We start from the raw sequence: 20,739 nt of genomic DNA on the forward strand, positions 1-20,739 counted from the left end.
GAAAATATCATGAAGAAACAAAGCAAAGTGAGAGACGTCTCACCAAAGCATACTCTCTGAACAGTGTGAAGTTGGAGATGGAGTTCAGGAAGGCCATCAGGGTGGGAGGTTCAGGAGGGAGTTCTGAACGGGATGGTGCCAGAATCTGACGCACACAGACACACAAACAAATAAGCTTGTGTCACCACAGATAAAATGAGGGAATGATACAATTAGAAATGAGTCAACAAACAGTCATAGTTTGTCATACAAGTGGATTTTTTAATGACCAACTGACCTACTACACAGACACACACTTCTACCCTGGTTAAGTTTTAAAATCTGCGAAATCATCACTGTGCTGTGTGTTCTGTGAGAAGAACTCCTACCTGGTCTATTATGTGGATGTAGCCATTGATTGCAGGCATGTTGTGCGACAGGATAGTTGCATTTCCAATATGGATCACCTGGAACAAAACAAAATATGTGTGAGCATCACATTACACCGCCTCCAGCCAGCATCATGTAAAGCTGAACCTCTCTGTTTGTTTCTAGTTTAATCAAACTTGCAAAGTTTTTTTTTTAATTTTATCTTAAGAGACCACATTTCTCATTTACATGGCAAAAATCCACTTACTGGAAACACCAATAACAAGGTGCCTTGAGAAGGAAGTAAATGATAGAAGTTACACCCAATCGACCCTCTTGTTTTTTGCTGCTTCCCGTTCAATCGAAGCAGAACTGCTACTACTCCTACAGAGTATGTACCCTGTGTTGCTGTGTGCTCACAGCTACGAGCCTCAGTTCTCACCCCACTGTTGTTTCTAATCTCCCAATGGGTGTTAGGGTTCAGGGTGGGCAGCTTGCTTCCAACCAGTGTGTCCAGATCTTCCCGTGAGTAGATCCCCAGCAGGTAGTGGGCACTGCAACCAAGAAGAGCGAACTGAAAATTATTTACAGCTTCAAAAAAAATCTGAGTAAGCAAGCAAGCAAACCACTCATTGCCCACATATGATGTCCAATACTAATACAGTGGTTGGTATTATTGTACAGCAGATAAAGTTAAAACATGTAACAGCCTGGAAAACTCCTCACGTTTTCAGGCATAAAAACCTTCCAGTGCATAAGAGTGTGAAACCACTGACCGTAGGAAGTGAGGCAGGTGGTGCCGGCTGGTCCAGAACGACTCATCTGTCATATTCCTGACAGCTGTTCTGGATGGAACCAGAACTGTAAGGTTCCCGCTCAGGTCTGCAGATGAGGAACTGAACCTCTGATCACACACAAAATACAATGCATGTTATCATTAGTAAAATACCTAAAAACACTGATCTGACAGGACAACAGAAGAACCTTTGAAAGTAGTTTACAGTGCAGGTATTTAGGTTAATTTCAGCCCAGCAGGTGTAGACAAAGTAACTTTAATACTTCCCACAGTGTCAGCTACATTAAAGGTGGTTAATTCTAAACATAGTGAGGCAGTCCTGATTCAACTTGGTTAATTAAAGTCTGTTTGCTACACACCTGGATCAGCCGGTAGAAATTGTAAAACTTGATGTTCATATCCAGCTCCTACAAACAGACACACATATACAAAGTACAGTTTATAGGAAATACAGCACTGAGTGTTTTACACTCACCTACAAAGTTGCCAGTAACCCTCACAAAACTAAGCTGTCTATATTTAGCAAATATATAATAATAAAGTGATTAGGATGAAATTCCTTTTTTTAAACCAGATTAGGTCAACACAGAATGCTTAATCTGTATTTTCATTTGAGAATGATTTAGAATTGTTTATCATGTGACTGATGTCAGCTGTCATTATTTCCACACTGTGTCCAACTGATCTGCATATTTACATCCATTAATGATCCATAGCAGATGTTTCCATTTCCAGAGTAGCCATCAGGACAGGTGCAGGTGTGAGCTCCACCCTCCTTCAGCTCACACTTTGCCTGAAAAACACAAAATCGCTAAGCAGCTCAGATTCACTGACTGTTTATGCAACACCCTACAACTGCAGCATCACAAATAGATGAGCTGTCCTGCAGGAAGGTGCAAGGATTTTATGCAAATTTACTCTGTATGTGTGTGTGTGTACCAGCACATGGCAACCTCCGTTGTTTTTTAGGCAGGGGTCGATGAGGTCACACACCTTCCCATTTCCCATATAACCAGTTTTACAGACACATTCACTCTGTGGACACACAAAAAGACACACAATCAGGTGGGGAATGAATTGCCTACCGTATTTACAATGTGGTGCTGTTAAAAAAAATCACATCAGTGTAATAATACAGTCTTGGTCACTGTGCGTCCTTATAACCAGATATTAACTGACTTGACCAGGTCCGATGTGGTTACAATCAGCATTTGGGCTGCAGCCTCCTCGACTCTCCAGTTGACAGTTGTTGATCTCCACACAAACACTGCCGTCACCTGTCCAGCCCTCACCACACACACATGACACATTACCTGGGCCAACATACACACACGCGGCCTGCAGAGAGACACACAGAAGATGTGTTGCAGAGGCAAAAGGACCACTCTGAATCTGACAAAACTTTTAAGTGGTCAGATTCAGCACATGATGCTGCAGATTAGTTTAGTCTGAGAAATTATGACAAACAATTAATCTTACATTGGTATCACAACCTCCTCGGTTGCTTTTCAGGCAGTGGTTGATGGGCATACAGGAGTGACCGTCACCCTCATATCCATCCCTGCACACACACCTGGTACAACAGACAGTAGAACAAACTCAGCAGGCACTGCAGTAACAGAAGAGGAACAGGTGCTGAATCCCTGTTGATAAATTGCTTATTGCAGAGAATCTCTGTTGAATTACTGAACACATTTAAATCACAGTAAGAGATGATTGGGCAGCTACAGTGCAGCTGGTAATCCGCAGTCAGTGGACAGCAGGTAGCAGCAGACATGTAAATAATGTCTACGTGCTTGGCAAGATCTGCTCACCAATGTAGTGCTAATCATTTACAGAGAGCACAAAGCTGCTTTGGATGAGGTAGGGGAGAACAGGATGAAAATTAGGTCTCCTCTGAATGAACACAACCGTTTGGCTTTAGGTAGAACTTCATTAGTGCACAGAGGGACTAATATGAGATGAAAGATGTTTGTCAAAATTACCACTTTTTGGAAGGCAGCTATAGGATGCAAATAAATGGACAAACCCTTTGTGAGGTCACCCATAGTGAGCACCATCGTGGTAACGCCAGAGCCAGCTGGTTAATCCAAAATTGGGCAAATACGTGGAAAATGAGTGAAAGTGTGATGACAAGAAGTCCCATAAATTATCAACAGGGTTGAAGCAAGCATTAAACCAAAACTGTTTGAATATATTTGTTTATAACGTCACTATGAGGTTGAATTTTGACCATTATAAAATGTCATTAGTAGGTCATTTTAGAGATATGTATGTATGTATTGAGTTTATATGAACACAGACAACACTTTTGTTACAAAATAAAAATAAATCAACTCCAAAATAAAATTAGCAGTTGTGGTAACACTGGTGGTATTTTCTTACGTAGTTTGCAGTCCTGTGTGTGTGCAGTATGCATGGATGTGACAGTGCTCCAGGAGTCCGTCAGCATTGCAGGGTGTGGCTGTCTTGTCGCAGTATTGTCCGGAGTATCCTTCCAAACAAGAATCTCTACGACACACACCACCACTGCCTGGACGGTTATCACATACACCATGAAGACAGCGACACTCTGAAAATATAACACCGAAATAATACAACCGAAAGATGGTGAACATGGTATATAACTGCTCAACATGTGGTCTACTGGCATGTCTGCAGACTCATAGTCTCTGATTATGTGCGAGTACATGTTAAGCATTAAAATAGTTAAGCTCCTCTAACTCTGAAGAGGAGCTGTTACCTTCATCACAGTTTTTTCCATGCTTGGTTGGATCTGAGCAGATGTGGCAGGCAACACCCTTCCAGTCTGGCTGACAGCTGCACGAGCCGTTGCCATGGATACCATCAAAGCACTGTATGTGGTTTTAAAAAAAGAAGAAGAAAAAAGTCACATCTGTTGAGAGACGAGGCTCAGGTGACAGAGCTGTCTGGATTTTACTTACGGTTCCTTTGTCATAGCATGGGTGCTGAAAACCTCCAATACAGGGTTTACAGTCCGGACCATAGAAACCTTTACAACATTCTGCCACCTATAACACAGCAACACAACAAACTCAAAATCAAATATAAAGGTAATCCATGTGTTAAAATCTGATACAGACTTTCTGCTCTTTGTCAGAAAGCTGCACCATCATCTCTGTTAATACAGCCATGTCCAGTCAATGGTAAGTAGAAAGCTTCCATCATTTGAAGTAGATTAGGATAATTGAGAGGTCCTGACTTTGACCACCTACATACAGTTCATTGCTAAGGCTGAACGGATGGAAGGACATGAAATTCTTTCATTACATTACTGACACTTGAGCAGTGCAGTGACAACAGTTAATTCTTTGTAAAGCTGCATTAAGTAAGTACTGTCAAGTTACATAAATAAGCTGATGTTCAGCAAGACAAGACAAACAACAGCAAAGTTCTGAGCAAAGATGAGGACACTGAGGTGACATAAAAATCCTTCTACCAGGTTACATTGCCCGCATCTCACCTGTTTGGTGACGTTGCAGAATTTGGCACAGCCTTTTGTCAGTGTTGGGTTAAGAGGAGATGTGACGTACTCACAACCAACCTGATGACTGTCCTGAAGAAGTAAAAACAAATACATGTCTGTTCACCAGTGTGTTCACTATTAGTATGACTATTAGACAGGTACTAATACTGAATGTATTCTGCGTTTTCCTGTCCTATCTCCTATTATTCTCTGGAGCTCTTTATGTATACAGTATTAAAACAGAAGATCTGCAGAAACAATGATGTGTTTTACCATTTCAGTGCTGCCATCTGGACACTGAGTCTCATAGAGATAGCTGCAGTGAACACACGGACCCTGAAAACATACACAAAATTACTTTCTGTTGGCTTCTAACCGTCTGTTTTCTCCTGTTTTGTTGTATTGGGGGTTTGATTCGAGTCTCTGCCTCACTCCTCTCACCACTGTGATCTTGCTTTCAATAACATCACAGCGGTGAGGCAGGATGGGAAGGATGGAGGGCGGATAGAGCAGCCCGTCAATCATATGTATGATCCCGTTGGACGCCACAATGTTGGTGCTCGCCAGATGGACGCCCTTCTCGCCCAACAGGATCTCACCCTGTGGGGTAAAGACAGTCGGTGTTAACATGTTGAACTATAACAAACCTTAAGAAAAAATAGGTTGACACTCACATCATCAGACACAGTGATGGTGACAATCTGATTTGCCATCGTCTGAATCTGAGGGAGAGCAGCCAGCTCATCGACTGTCAGCTACACATTGAAAAAAAGTTAACACTCAACTTTAAATCCCATATGTCTGTTTTTGTCAGAAAAAAAAAGGTAGACAAAAATAAGTAGCAGGGATTGATAGATAAGCAACGTGAGAAGTGAAATCTTACCACAGCCTGGGAGAAAACATGGTGTCTGAGGAGCTCCTGGAGTTTATGTTTGGCCTTGGAAAACAAAGCAAATCTAGATTATCTGATTTGAATTTTGAAAAAAATAAAACTGTCACAGATTAATGGGACTTTTTGATTTTTACATCATTCAGCATGTACAGGATGCTGCCGTCCCGAGCTCGGTCCACAGCTTGGTTGGTGGGAATGAACACAGTGAGGGGTCCTGGACCTTTCAGAGGAGGGGGCGATCCGCAGTTCTACAAACATACACAAAGACATTTCTAATGAAAGTGGGAGCAGTGATTAACCATAGTTTTAGAGGCATGATTACGATGTGATTACATTTGCTGAACAACCTGAACAACAATCAAGTGTTTCTTTGCTCTCTTCCTACATTATGTTGCACAAACACAATGCTAAAGTAAAACTAAGAACACCCAATTTAATTAAGCTTATTTACATTACATCCTGTTTGAGTAAAAGCTTTTTTCACTAGCTGCAGTACATCTTTCACTATATGCCAAAGTATGCTTGTACAGTGACTCATTTGAAAGCATCTGTCAAATGTGAAACTACTACTGGTTTGGCCGGTATGTGAACTTGATTAACACATACAGAAATGCAGAATCGTGAAGAGCAAAACAAATCCAGTGAATTAGCCTAAAGCACACTGATGATCAAAAAGAAACAAAAAAAGCAGTACAGGCATAAATGATATAAAATCCTTACTATAGAAAATTAGCTACACACGTCAGTCACACATGTTACTGTTAGCGTCTGAAGAGCAGGAAACTTTTCTTTGGTGCTTTTGTTTTCAAATACTACATGTAGACTTCTTCAACACATTCAATAAACAATAAAAAAGTTATAGTTTGCAATATGGACTTCTTAAAGCCACAAACAAGTACTCACATCAACCAAAGACAGGAAGCGGTTATATTTTCCATCCTTAGTCAGAATCTCTCCAATTGTCTTGTCTGCAAACTTAGCATAAGAAAACAAAGGATCAACAGATTTCACTCACAAAAATCAGATGATGCTTTTCCTTTTTCTGTGTGAATCTGTTGACTCGTTTCCAAGTAGATTTTGGTAGTTTTTCAGGGGGGGGTTCCCTTTAATAACGTACCCGTTCATCACGAGAGGATCTGTCAGAAAGCATGTTTGTGATCGGCCGGTCTATGATGTGGATGATGCCGTTGGCTGCAGGCAGGTCCTGCTGGATGACCGTGTACAGTCTGCTGGGATCATCCATCAGGATGAACTTCTGCAACAAGAAAACCGCCAGTGTGTTTATATGCATATCAATGACCTGCTTACTAAATGCCACCTTTCTCCATTTTAGGCATTACTAGAGCTATGTCATCTTTTATAAAAAAAAAGCACTGACTTATTACAGAACCTCATTGCACTGTTGGTCCAAACCCTACACTGCATCATATATCAGTGATGGAATCTTTATGTACACAGCTATGTCTGATGTCTGGAACTTTGTAAAAATGTATTTCTGATTAAAACTGTATTGTGTGTGTTTCTCCTGGATAGAAATGTGGCAGTGAACCGTATAAAGAAAACTCGTTTGATCTCCATTGCAGAGAGTGGTAGCATAAGCATAGCATCCGCATAGAGCATAACATCTGCACCTTGCTTGCCTAACTCCTGGTTAATCCACATAGGGGCAAAGCTCTGAAGCACAAGTGGAGATGATGGACAGACAGTAAACATGTCCATAAGCAGGCAACTCTCTAGTTGACAGACAGCACCTAGTTGTCGCCCACATTAATTACGAGTAACTTTAAACCTTAGTTTAACTGAAACATGTAGTTCTAAACAAATTCCCACCCATTATCTGTAGAGACTAAAACTGTGTTGTGTACCAGGCTGGGTAAATGTTTATTTTGACTGTGCAGTTTACATGGAGGTCTATAGGGATTGCTTTTGCAGTCAGGCTCGAGAGACCATTTCAGGAAGCCCAGTTTTTTGCACTCCCACAATGACTCTCAGTGACAGATGTTGCCACTTGGGAGGAAACAGAAAGAGAGACATACAGTATATTCAGTACAACACAGAGTAACTTCTCTTTTTGACACATCTTGTACAAAAAAGGGTTGACTGAATGAATATAAACAGGTTGCTGATTCAATATTACAGCAAAATATTCTGTGTACCTCAAAGTATGCAAGTACTGCAACCTTTGACACACTTCCTGAGGACACAGTTGGTATATAGATAAAACAGAATGCCCTTCTGTGTGAGTGAGGGTGTGCTGGGAGAATTGACAACAACCAGAGATAATAACTGTTGGCATATTAAACTAAAGATTATGCCAGAAATGTAAGATCGCGTTTTGTCACCTTCAAGATCTGTCACAACAAAGATTTACTCTCATAGCGTGAAACGCACACCCATTTTAATAAACTCTCTGGAGAATTCTTGACAAAACTCCGCCCACTCTGACTCAGCACAAACAGGAAACTTTGCTTATCATTGCTTGTTCTGGAGAGGCGAAGACACACTGAGAGAAAAGAGAAGAAGATTCACCTTTACAAGAGAAATACCACTGAATGAGGACCTCTTTAAGGTGGGAACATTGGGACTGCTGGAACAGGACTGGCTGCACTAATTGTACTTGCAGGATTGAATTATTGTTCGAAAAGAACCACAAGGCGAAAGGGAAAGTAAAAGTCAAGGAACCGTCGAGACTGACTTCTCTGATAGTTTTCTGTGTTTTCAGACAAAATGTCTTTGAGGTCAGAGCAAGATCTCTCCTGTCCTATCTGCCATGACATATTCAAAGACCCTGTTGTCCTGTCATGCAGCCACAGCTTCTGTAAAACCTGTCTGCATAAGTGGTGGAGGGGCAAAAAGGTGTTGAACTGTCCATGCTGTAAAAGAAGATCCTCAAAGACTGACCCTCCCAGTAACTTGGCATTAAGGAACATTTGTGAGACCTACGTAATGGAGAGGGAGCAGAGAACTTCAGCACAGTCTGAGAGTCTCTGCAGTCTGCACTCTGAGACACTCAGACTCTACTGTCTGGACCATCAGCAGCCTGTCTGTGTTGTCTGTCGAGATGCAAGAGCACACAACAACCACAGATTTAGACCCATCGATGAGGCTGCACAGGATTGCAGAGAAGAGGTCCAGAAATCCCTGAAGTCTTTCCAGGAGAAGCTGGAGCTCTACAAACAAGTGAAAGAGGACTGTGCCCAAACAGCTAAATACATTAAGGTCCAGGCTCAACACACAGAGAGGCAGATTAAGGAAACGTTTCAGAAGCTTCACCAGTTTCTACAAGCAGAAGAGAAGGCCAGGATTACTGATCTGAAGGAGGAGGAGAGGCAGAAGAGTCAGATGATGAAGGAGAAGATTGAAGGTCTGAGCAGAAACATTGCAGCTATTTCAGACACAATCAGAGCCACAGAGAATGAGCTTAGAGCTGGAGATGTCTCGGTCCTGCAAAACTACAGGGCTGCAGTAAGAAGAATGCACCAGCACCCCCTGCTGGCTGATCCAGAGGTGGTCTCAGGAACTCTTATAGATGTGGTCAAACATTTGGGCAACCTGACCTTTAACATCTGGAACAAGATGAAGCAGTTGGTTTCCTACACGTCTGTGATTCTGGATCCAAACACTGCTGATCCAGAACTTATTGTGTCTGATGATCTGAGCAGCGTGAGATCTGGTGAGCGACTACAGCTTCCGAAAAACCCAGAGAGGACCAAATTCTCCTGCTCTGCCCTCAGCTCTGAAGGCTTCACCTCAGGGACTCACAGCTGGGATGTTGATGTTGGAAACAATAAGGACTGGGAGCTGGGCCTGTTGACAGAGTACCTCGATGTGAATGGACGCCTACAGTCTGGATTGTGGAGAATTATGTTCTCTGATGGTAAATTTACAGCGTTCTCTACACTAGAGTCGGAGAAAGATCTTCCAGTTAGGAAGGTAAAGAAGATCAGAGTTCACCTGGACTTTGGCAGAGGAAAGTTGTCTTTCTCTGATTTTGATACAAACACACTCATACACACCTTCCAGCACAAATTCAGTGACACTGTGTTTCCTTACATGTACACTGAGAGTCCTAGCCCACTGAAGATTTTACCAGTGAAGGTGTCTGTGACAGTGGAAAAGCACAATTAGAGGGTTATAACAGTGTAGGGTTATGGCGGGATTCAGTAATGTGACAGAACTACCAGAGAGTTGCTGAGGGTACTTTTATGTAAAGAATTACTGAATGTCAATAAATACTCTGTACGCTATAGGGCCATGTTACCATTTTATTTACATTTTATACCGTTGGGATAGTGTGTGTGAGTTACTGCAGAATATTAGCACTGAGTCTCTCCCTTCAATTCTTCAAATCTAGAGCTACTTCTTAAATTAGAGCTCAAACTTCCGCATTTGTTGGATGCTTGCCATGCAGTGCATAGCTTGATGCCAGACTTTGAAGGCAACAGTCAGAGGAATTAGGAATATGCACAGGGAAGACGCCAACAAAGCTGAGAGTAATGCTTCATCAACCAGTTTGAAGGTTACAGGAAAGCTTTAAAAAAATGTTAATTTAAAAAAACAACCAAAGCCAACAAAGAAAACCTTTTAAATTATGTGTTAGTGCACAGAATGTCAGTTTTTGGTTTGTTATCTATCAGTACCACTGGCGTTTAATCTTAGTTTTTTGCTACTGCACTCTATTTTCCGTTTCTTTTTTTCTCAGTTTCTATAAAATGGACAGGATACTTTTGGGAATTGTCCATCATTTTAGCGTAAAAACACTTTAGGCTAACACAGTTTGGCAGGTTAGGTACAGAATTGAAAAACTGGTAGTAAGTGTGTAAATTAAGGCTTCATACCTACCTTCAGGGCTCGAACTTAAATTAAATAAATAACTTCACAGAAATGTACCATATAGAGACATGTGAATAAAAGGTAATAAAGCGTTTGCTCATTTTATCTCTACATATTTGAAGCCAGTGCTTTTTAGAATGTACATAGTTGTGTTGATAAAGATATAAAATGATGTGATGAGGGTTTTATACATATGATGTCTTTGTATTTTCACTTTATTTGTGCGATCAACCACTTTGAGACATGATGTCAGTGAGTGGTGACCTGCTCTAAAATCAGTGGAATATTGGCTAATTAGCAGGATGGTACTACTTCAACATTTGCATTATGCTTATCGTAATCATTGTCAACAAAACTAATAAAATTAATACGATAAATGTATTTCCTGTTTCTTATTTCTGATTGTGGGAGATATAAAAACCTGAATTTTGTATCCTTACAGTACAGTGGACCCAGGAATCAGTTTATAACTTTGGTTCTAGAGTTTTGGAGATGACAGAATTACCTTGTTGTCTTTGGTCCTCAGCTTGGCTCCTCTGTACATGTTGAAGTCTTGCCCCTCCAGGTCTTTGTAGAGGTGCTGACCCTGGATCAGATGGTTTTTACACAAGAGCTCCTCATTAACACCCTGCAGAGACAGAGCCGGTCAATACATCAGTAGTCTGGAACAAAATGTTTAGTTAATATTAGTTAAATGTTCATACCACTCAAGCATCTAATCTCATGTATGCATCGTAACTTCTCACACTCATTCCCTCTGAGAGTTTAAGCCATGGCACAACTCATTAGAATATGTTTTTACTTTTACAGTTGATGAAATGAAGGAGTTATATTGCCACAAGCGTTTTCTATACTTCTGTACTAATGTTTCTCAAAGTTTAAGACACATTCACAGGTCCTTACTTCTACAACAGTACCTTTAACAGCTAAACACCCTGATTGAATAATTGCTTTGAATGATGGGGTTCCTATGGTTACCTCAGAACTCGTCAGGATGTGCGTGTGTTGGTGATCAGAAGCCTGACACACTGGTTTGTCCTTACCATCTGTCACTGGTTTATTATATTATTATATTTTTACTCTACAGACAGTAAGAGTCCATCTTTAAGCCTCAAAAGATCTCACTCTAAGACTAAACATATTCAGGTCTCCAGTACGAACAGTCAGCATAATATCCTCATTATGAAATTATGCAGAGCTTTAGGTTCTGCTGCATACTGTGACAGCAGTAAAACTAAAACTATAAGTTCATTCAGAAGTTTAGCACAGATGAGTTTTACATTCGGGTTCATTGTTGGAATTATTTTTCCAACAACTAAAATATTTCAGAAGGATTTTGGAGTTTGTGCTAAAGAGATCAGGTACAGACAGACAGGGGACCTACAGTCAGAGGTGTTTTCAACAGGGGAAAGAAAGCTGTGAAGGGTCCATTGTGACTCAGCAGCAGTGAACAGCCTTTCTCTGAAACACACATAAAAGGTCAAAAGGTAACAATCAAGATAGGATTTAAAAATTAGCAACACATAACTAAACTCTATGTCTCTTATTTTTTAATGCTTAAAAGCTTTCTCCGTTTCTTGTTCTAGCTTTCAACAGTTGCAGCTGTGTTTGCTTCTAAAAATCAATTTAGGACAAAAAATAATTACAGCCGGCTTTGAATCCAATCAACAACCAGAATGAGATTTAACAGTTTTTCTGTTAAGCCACAGATTCACAGCCGTGAAGTGGTACTAACATGCAACATCATACCTAGGCAGGGGGTAGAAGTAATGAGTGAAAATGTTTATTATTTCAAGGAGTCAAAGTGCAAATTAAGCTATTTTCTCACTGAAACTGTAGCCTTCATGGTTGTCTAAATAAAAATTTTTGATCTCTGTATGACGTGATTAGTTTTATCTGTGAAAGCTGATAAAGGAGTGTGACAGTTTTTGATGAAAAATGCATTGTGTTGTTATGCCTTTAATCTTTCAGAGAAGAAAACAAGTATATGCATGCTTGTTCTGCAATCTTGTATTGCTGATCAATTACAATGATAAAATTTTATATTGACAGATTGTTTAGTTGACATGTTGCACATTTATGAGATTAATAACAACCAGACTGAGGAGGTAAACAGCATGCTAATGTAACCCTATTTATGCAAATGTTCGGTGTTGTTATTTGTTCATCATCTTAACTGCCAAAAGCTTAACCCGACATATAAGATGTTTGTAACACTCTGGGAACCTGTCCTTGGAAACACGTTTAAAGCAGAGACACATGTGATTGGATGTAGCATAGGTATCACCAGCTACTAGGGATGCAACTTGATTAATTCATTCATCGATAGTTAAATGACCTTATCGATGATCGAATAACGATTAATTAATAAGCAGCGATTTTCCTGGGCCTAAATTTCCCTCAGTTTCACTAAGATCAATGCATGTCATATTCCTTAATGAGTGATTTGTTGTACCATTGGGGATACAGTACAGACAATTCATTTATGTAGGCTAGAATAGCAAAATCAGTTGTGAATAGAAATCAAATACAATATGTAGGCTGCGTTAACATGAAAATAAGTTCACTGGCTCAGCTGTTCGTTGTTAAACATTAGGAACATAAAATAAATCCTGAATAGAAAGCTAAACAAAATATTATCTTTTATTATGAATCCTCCTTTAATCTGAGAAAGGTAAAATTACTGGGCCTCCTTTAGAACAGTCACCTCTCCTGAAACATAAACACTGCTGTCTGATGTCCTCATACAGACACATGTCCAGGAGTCAGGCGTGCGCTGCTTGTTTACAGTGAGGGCAGCTACTGAGAACATGGGTTCTATTCAGCTAGCATCCTGATTAAAAAACAAACAAATAAATGAAAATGCAGATTAACTTAGATTCTGACAGAGCACTGCTACATGCGCACAGAGATCATGCAGCACTTGAAAACTAATACCGTCAACATACCAGTGTGGCTAGGCTGCTGATAACTTTCCCAACAGACAGCGCGGTGCTTGACACAGTTTTCAATGCGCGCTCTCTGTCCGCTGGTGGGATTGTGCTCACATGTATGTGCGCATGGCTGTGTGTGTGTGTGTTGGGGAGGAACTCTTCTGTGCACAATACGGAGAGCAGCGGAAAAATGCACGAGCATGTAGAGACAGAAACGACACGCCGAGCAGAACTGAGGCTGCCACTCCCCAAAAAAAATCCCAAATCAGAGAAATACTGCAGAGGCAATTAATTGACAACTAATTTAATCAATCAAATTCTTATCGACAATTAATTTAACGTCGATTGACCTTTTACATCTCTACCATCTACAGTATCACAGGCAAATTTTAACCAACTAGATCATGGACCATATGGTGCCGAAGACGAAACACACAAATTGCAGTTATTATAATAATATAACATACCAAACAGAGCGACAGCTCCAGTCAGATTTTCTCTCTGGCTGCCACTTCTGTCCAATTCTATGAGACGCTCCATCAGGTTACCATAGCAACGCCAGCCATCACCAATCTGACCTGCCTCACACTGACACCTAATTGAGAAAAGCGAAAAGAGAGGGATTAACAAATCATGCTAACACTACAAACACATTGTCAAACTATTCTTTCTCCAAGTTTTAGCATCTATTTATGTAAGTTATGGTGCAGTATGCAGAAGTTGTGCATGTGCTCTGCCTGTCTGAGCTTTTGATTTACATCACAAAGCATCTTGTCACAGTTGTAGAGCTGGACTAAACTGCTTCTAGGTTTGACGTTCTAAAGAGCAAATACAGACATTCTTTGCTGTATTTTAAGTTGTAAACAAAAGAAGAAAGCTATGTGTCCCTGACCTAGGTTGTCCATCCAGTTCAGTCTGACAGACAGCTGTGGAGTCACAGGTGTCCGCTGAGCAGGCAGACCTGAGCTGACAACCAAACTCAGGGTTGCCATCTATAGGAGACATGCCCACCATACACTCACAGCCGAACTAAGAGAGAAAGAGAAACAAAAATAGAAATAAACACAGATTTACGCTTGGATTTCAGGACATCTCAATTCATCATTTGGAACCTCCACTGTCTTTAGGAGTGGCTTCTCACCTTGTTGGGGCCCTTGAAGACACAAACAGTGGAGTTAGTGGGACACCCTCCACTGTTCTCTAAGCAGGGGTTTCGGGGTACACAGATCTTGCCGTCACCCTGGTAGTTGGGGTTGCAGGTACAGCTGATCTTTGAACCCTGTGTGGAGCACTGAGCGTTGATGTCACAGTCCCTTGATGAACAAAAGGCTGAGCAAGGAAACACAGATCAATACAATATAAAAATGAAATCCAGAAAACAGTTTAATCAGCTCGTCTGGTTCTAGAACGTCAAATATATCAAATGATCAAACAAAAGGCTGCTTATTTAGTCCGTTATAAAGACAGCATGAACTCAAAGCAAAAATAACAAAACAATCTGGACAAAGCAGGCAAAGCAATAAACCACACGTTTGTATCAATTAAATGTGTTTACTTAAGCATTTATTCTGTCCCGTCTTCTTGTGTCCGGGCAGACAATCGCACTCGGCAGTGTCTCCATCTCCTTTACAGTATGAATATGGGCTGCAACTACTGCACCCAATGCTCACTGCCAACAACATAAACACAATAACATATTAACAAAACACAGACATACTCAATCAAATCCTGTTTTATGGGAATAAGTATCAAAGAATTATTTTTTGACTGTCCAAAATGTATTTTATTTAGATTAGAAAACTCCTATTTAAACAATTATATTTCAGTTTTACACTTCTTGAAATTAATTGAAATAAATTAACCATTTTTAAATTAGTATTTTTTGTTATTTTAAAGCTATTTTCAGGGTTTTTCATACCTTATCTAATTGTACAAACATGACAGATTTAATACTAAAAACTTCCAGTCTGTGAATTATTTGATCCGAAACAGCAGCACAATGTCCAATAAAATCTGTCTGGTACTTTCTTACATGGTCTTACCTTGGTCACAGCGCTTCCCGCTGTATGGCGGCTGACAAAAACACTGTCCATCACCTTCTGGACCTTTATTGCACACTCCATGCTCACAGTCACACACTGAGCACACACATACCAACAGAGTAAATTCATAATCATTGCACAGAGATGTAAGAAGTCTTCTGATTTTAAAATTTTGGCATGCTTTCTACTTTCCATTTAGGAAGTCCGTAGGTGATTAAAAAAAACCTACCTTTATCACACTTTTCTCCATAAGCATTTGGATTCTTACACTCCTGACAAGCAAAGCCAGTGAAACCATCCTGGGGAGAGAACATTTTTCTTGTGATGAGCTATCACTATGTTCCTGAGCTAACTTCCTGAGCTACCACTCCACATTCAAATACAAAAACAGAAGACTTTCTAGGGTCTGGCCAAAGTACAGCAGCATATATTCTGGTAACACACATGCTCGCATGTATCTCAGTAAGAAAACATCAATGTTTAATAATGATCAGTGTCCCTTATAGCCACAGATAGATGGGATACTGACATTACAGATGCAGGTCCCGTTGCCAAGGTCTCCATCCATACAGGCTCCATTGAAGTTACAGGTCTTCCCTGACCAGCTGGGACAAGCTACAGAGAACACAGAAATATTTGTTAGTGCTTCATAGTTTCTAAAAATGTCTGAACACATCAAATCTGCATGTTAATGTGTGACATGATCTAATAAAATATTAGTTGTAATCTCTGTTGGAAAAATGTGGGCATCAGAATGCTATGCTAGACTGAAGGTTTATAAGAAAGGCACACAATCCAAAGTGCTTTACAAAACAGATGTGTCGTTTCTATCGCTGTGATTGTGACAGTAACCAAAGACAATTAAATTAATTTCATTCAGCACCTGTCTGGACCGAAATAATCCTCCATACCAGCAGGTGGCAGTGGTCCTTTTTTGTCATTTGGAAACCAATTTCGCCATGTTTGATTTTGTGTTTTGTCCATATGTGCGATGTAAATTAATTTACTTGACAGTTTAAGGATAGTCACAGTTAATCCATAGTTACTAAAACAACAGATCTCCTTTTCCACCGTTCAGTTTGGTAGCTTAATAAATTGTTCACATTTAACAGCATTAAATGCGACGTTAGCAAACCCGCACAAGCTAGCTAGCAGCGACTTGTCCTTCCACAAGATGACCACTATGCGTTACATTCCATGCGTTACGCCTTGAACTAACACTTACTTCATGGCGTGGCCTCATAACTGACAACACAGCTGACCGACACAGTAAATCCAACGTTTCAAAGAATAATCCACGTCTAGTTACGGTTTTCTACTTAAAGTGCCAAATTACCGCCGACGTGCCTGTGATTGCCTTGGAGCAGATGATTGGTGGAAATAAAACGTCAATCAGTCCAAAGACCAATTAGAACTACACCAAAAGAACTGCCACGCCTCCCATGCAAATAGCCTGTTGTGTCAATTAAATGTAGTAAATGACTTCATGTTTACTATAAAAAATAACACAGAGAGGATCAGAACACACAGTGGTGTTCCTAACTTGACTTATGCAAAGGTTAGCTCTTCTTAAATGTGTACAATTGTTCACCCAGGTGGGGAAAAAATCTCAAAAGCCTAAAATGTGCAGCTTCATGGGCAAATCAGACGCAAGTATCAAACCTACAAAGGGATGAGAATGTCTCTTGATCTCAGAAACACCTACTGTATTTTAGTGGTGACTATTAAATATATTAATATTTGTTATCTTTTAGTTACTGGATGTCCACACACACCTGTATGACAGAAATTAAAGAGGTGGCTGCATTTTTTTGTTCATGCTCAAATGTGTGTGTGTGTATATGTGAGTGTGTCTTACAGAGACACAGTGGTCCCCAGTGCTCTGGGCAGCACTGTGGTTGCATGAAAGTCCTCACACAGATGTGCTGACATCCCTTCAGCTCCAGCTCCCTGCCGCCGATCTGCACCACATAACTACAGCAACATGAAATAAGCATAATAGCACCACATACTGCTGTTACAACACATTGGTGTGGTAGTATGAATTACAGATGCAGTGTGAAGAACTAGGTAACTTACCTGCAGTTGGTGGTGCCAACGTTGCTGTAGCCGTGGGGGCAGCGGCTTGTGGTGGTGGCAGCGCAGGAAGTGCAGGCGGTGTGAATGTCCAACCTCTGTGGGATATCACATCGACCAGGCGGAGTCTGAGGGAGCAGAGCAGCAGAGAGACTGAACAGCCATTTTTAAAGGCAGATAGGAATTTGTCTGCATAATTCACAACATTTCTGTTTATACTGACAGACTCCTGTTCTCCTGACTCCAGATGGTACCGGCAGCATCAGTACAGGCCTTTTTTACAGCTACAGCCACATAACTCTCCTGCTGATAGTGTCCACAGTGCTACTGCTGCAACAATGACTGGATGCTAATATCAGGAGGATGAATCCTTACAGACTTTATACTCAAAACTAGTAAAGGTAAAGGTGCTAATAATAATAATAATAATAATAATAATAATAATAATAATAATAATAGGCTAAACAAAACACTGGACTCACTGTGGAGGAGACATTTGCACATGAGGTGCCAGTGACCCTGGACAGGCCATCTCCACATACTTCATGTCATTGAGCTGCAGGAGTGAGCACTGTGAGGGATCTCCTGCACCTAAAGCCATCAGGCTGTACAACTTTTATCTTATTTATGTAGGCTCACTCCATCTATTCATCTAGTCAGGAGATCTACGTGAGTTCCTGGCCTTTCCATGGTGTACAATAACACATAGGTCAAGTTCTTCTTAACTTAACACAACCTCTAATTCTCTATAAGATTAAGAATTAGGATTAAGAATTAGAATTAGGCTGTAGTAGCAGCAGCATATATCAAAGAACAATAAATACAACATATACAGGAAAGACTTATATACACACACACACACACACACAGAGATGATGCATTAGTTCAAGTTTTGGAGCACATGTAGCTCTGACAGTTACAGATGAGTAAATGGAATCAGACTCAGAATCAGAAATACTTTATTAATCCCAAGGGAAAATTGCTTGCATTCCAGGTGCTCCATCATTAGAAACAGGTTAGAAATATAAAATAAGGTAAAATAGTAAGAATAGAATAAAAACAAAACCTGATAAAATTATAACCAATAATAAACATTCAAGTTAAATCCAGGCAAGTCAAAACTGGTAGTCATATATAATACAACCTACAACCTACCACTGTGTACAGTAAAATTGGACAGTGTCTACAGTAAATCCAATATGGATATAGTTAAAAAGACACTGTGTTAGATCTCAGAGGGAGGAGTTGTACAGTTTGATGGCCACAGGAAGGAATGACCTCCTGTGGCGCTCAGTGGTGCATTCAATGGGATCAGTCTGGCACTGAAAGTACTCCTGCACCTCAGCAGCACGTGGTGGAGAGGATGGAAGCTGTTCTTCAGGATCCCCTGCAGCTTAGACAGCATCCTTCTGTCTGACACTGCTGTCAGGGAATCCAGATGCACCCCCACAACATCACTGATGTTGATTTTAAGTGAAGCTTTAATAGTTTAAAAATCTAAAGAAAGAGGTAGAGAGGTGGTAGGGATTGAGGTGTGTTACCTGTTGTTGCAGTGATGTCTGCAGGTACGGCAGCAGAAGCAGCAGCAGGAGCAGCATGGCTCAAAGTCTCACATCCAGGCACAAAAATCAAAAATAACGCGGTGTCCGCTTCAGTCAGCAGAAAACACAAAGTTATAATAACTTCAGGCAGACTTTTGACTTAACCTAGTCTTCTCCTCCCATGTCGAGTTTGACTGTCGAATACAACCTGCACCTACAGGAAAAAACACACAGATAACAACATCCTGTGTGCAGACACAAAAAACAAAACTGTGGAAAAACAATGGACGTGGAAGTATTCCAGTAGCAGTATAGCAAAAGTGAAAACAACCTGCTCTTCAAAGAAGGAAAAACTCTAGAGAAATATTATCCTGATTAAAACAAACTGCTGGGTGGATCCAGAGTTCTGAAGTTTAGCAGTATTCTTGGCTCACATTCAGCCTGCTGTGTGGGAAATTACCCACAAATTACAGCTAACAAATTAACTCTCAGCTCAGGCGTCCAGCGAGGCAAAAAGTGGCTGCAGCAGCTGGAGTGAATGCTGGCGTCACGTCTTTTCCTCTCTGATCGAGGAAGGGAAAGAAAAAAAAAACAGAGACTGGCAGAGTAGGAGCCTCCCAGCAAAGGTCATCCCCTCCTACTTCTACCATTACTCATAGGAACAGCAGAGTATAGTGGAGTAGTTAAAGTAGCTAGAAGTAACTGTAGCTCACAAACATGCTCATCAATCCCTCCCTCTCTAAACAACAGAACTCAAAAGTCTGTAATGTGTGTGTACGACATGGTCCACATCTGGTTCAGGAGTAAAGCTTTAACTTTTTGGGTATTTTAACTTTTAGATTCAAGAAATGTCATACATTATTGAAGCAAGGAACAACCTCAGCCTCCACCACAGGTGTTGTAGGTTTTGGGCCCATTGAGATCAGACTAAATGCAGAGCCATTGCTACTCCACATTAAGGTGGAGGAGCCAGATAAGGAGGTTCAGGCACCTGTTGATGTCTTAGATGGTAGGGCCAGCTAGGTGGCAGCAAGAGTAAACAGCTCTCTATAAAATGAATATTTTTTAAATAGAAAACACACTGATGTTTAGTATTAAACAGGTAAATAAATTTAATGACCACTGTAACTGCAGATAATTAAAGGAGGTATTTCAGAGGAGAAAGAGGGAGTTTAAGAAAAATCCTCTCTTTTCCTGACAGGAAGTTTTCACAGAATTCCGCTCCTGGTCATCCCACAGCAGCCGTGTGCATTGGACGGATTTCCTCGTCAGCTGACACAACTCCCAGTCCTCAGAAAGAAAAGGGACAAACGTGAAAGCTGAGTTTCTTTCCTGTTTTAGATCCAGCTGGACTTGATGAACAGAACAAGGTGAACAACAAGGTCAAAGTTTAAACTGCACACATCAGAACAATGGCAGGAAGCAGGCAGAGCGACTCCTTCAGACTAATGCCTTGCTCATTGGTTCTTAGCAGTACTTATTATATCATATTATGTGTTATATGAGGGAGTTTTTCACAAGCATCAACCCATTTTGTCTGACTGTGTAGTTCAAACTCATGCTCAGAATTTATGGTTTACATGCCGCACCTTCCTGCTGCCTCACTGTCTCATTCATAAGCTGGTGATATCAGCTATATCAATATATCCTAATCAGCAGACACTGACCAGTGAGACGTCTGTCTCATCCATAAAGACAGAGCAGACAGTGTTGCACAATGACACTAATACACAGATACACACATATGTACAGGCGCTCACTGCTGATTCATGGAAAAGTGAGGAAATACAT

The 20,739-nt window shown here is 40.7% G+C and overlaps 2 protein-coding genes across 2 annotated transcripts in view; one reads left to right on the forward strand and one right to left on the reverse strand.

Moving 5' to 3' along the window:
• Positions 1-19,502, reverse strand: part of stab1 (stabilin 1) — a 57,032-nt gene extending 37,530 nt beyond the window's left edge. The window contains exons 1-32 of the mRNA XM_028405253.1: positions 18,949-19,502; positions 17,411-17,535; positions 17,190-17,305; positions 15,861-15,946; positions 15,561-15,630; positions 15,332-15,427; positions 14,845-14,958; positions 14,431-14,618; positions 14,182-14,318; positions 13,757-13,884; positions 11,741-11,817; positions 10,862-10,984; positions 6,641-6,778; positions 6,427-6,498; positions 5,658-5,771; positions 5,515-5,568; positions 5,306-5,386; positions 5,073-5,231; positions 4,905-4,967; positions 4,629-4,721; positions 4,090-4,176; positions 3,888-3,999; positions 3,530-3,716; positions 2,624-2,717; positions 2,324-2,482; positions 2,084-2,179; positions 1,842-1,937; positions 1,504-1,551; positions 1,125-1,252; positions 791-902; positions 369-446; positions 44-145 (exon numbers count right to left, since the gene is read on the reverse strand). Of these exons, the coding sequence (XP_028261054.1) occupies positions 44-145; positions 369-446; positions 791-902; positions 1,125-1,252; positions 1,504-1,551; positions 1,842-1,937; positions 2,084-2,179; positions 2,324-2,482; positions 2,624-2,717; positions 3,530-3,716; positions 3,888-3,999; positions 4,090-4,176; positions 4,629-4,721; positions 4,905-4,967; positions 5,073-5,231; positions 5,306-5,386; positions 5,515-5,568; positions 5,658-5,771; positions 6,427-6,498; positions 6,641-6,778; positions 10,862-10,984; positions 11,741-11,817; positions 13,757-13,884; positions 14,182-14,318; positions 14,431-14,618; positions 14,845-14,958; positions 15,332-15,427; positions 15,561-15,630; positions 15,861-15,946; positions 17,190-17,305; positions 17,411-17,535; positions 18,949-19,005 (3,390 nt within the window). The 5' untranslated portion in view covers positions 19,006-19,502. The remainder of the gene's footprint in view (positions 1-43; positions 146-368; positions 447-790; positions 903-1,124; positions 1,253-1,503; positions 1,552-1,841; positions 1,938-2,083; positions 2,180-2,323; positions 2,483-2,623; positions 2,718-3,529; positions 3,717-3,887; positions 4,000-4,089; positions 4,177-4,628; positions 4,722-4,904; positions 4,968-5,072; positions 5,232-5,305; positions 5,387-5,514; positions 5,569-5,657; positions 5,772-6,426; positions 6,499-6,640; positions 6,779-10,861; positions 10,985-11,740; positions 11,818-13,756; positions 13,885-14,181; positions 14,319-14,430; positions 14,619-14,844; positions 14,959-15,331; positions 15,428-15,560; positions 15,631-15,860; positions 15,947-17,189; positions 17,306-17,410; positions 17,536-18,948) is intronic.
• Positions 7,988-10,639, forward strand: LOC114435536 (tripartite motif-containing protein 35-like). The gene has a single exon (XM_028405254.1). It carries the CDS (start codon positions 8,251-8,253, stop codon positions 9,649-9,651), a length of 1,401 nt encoding a protein of 466 aa, XP_028261055.1. The 5' UTR covers positions 7,988-8,250; the 3' UTR covers positions 9,652-10,639.
• Positions 19,503-20,739: the final 1,237 nt, after the last annotated feature.

This window comes from Parambassis ranga, chromosome 5 (genome assembly GCF_900634625.1).
Source record: "Parambassis ranga chromosome 5, fParRan2.1, whole genome shotgun sequence".
NCBI lineage: Eukaryota > Metazoa > Chordata > Actinopteri > Ambassidae > Parambassis > Parambassis ranga.

Coding starts and splice junctions, on each gene's coding strand:
- LOC114435536 (XM_028405254.1), top strand. CDS start 8,251: ATGTCTTTGAGGTCAGAGCAAGATCTCTCCTGTCCTATCTGCCATGAC.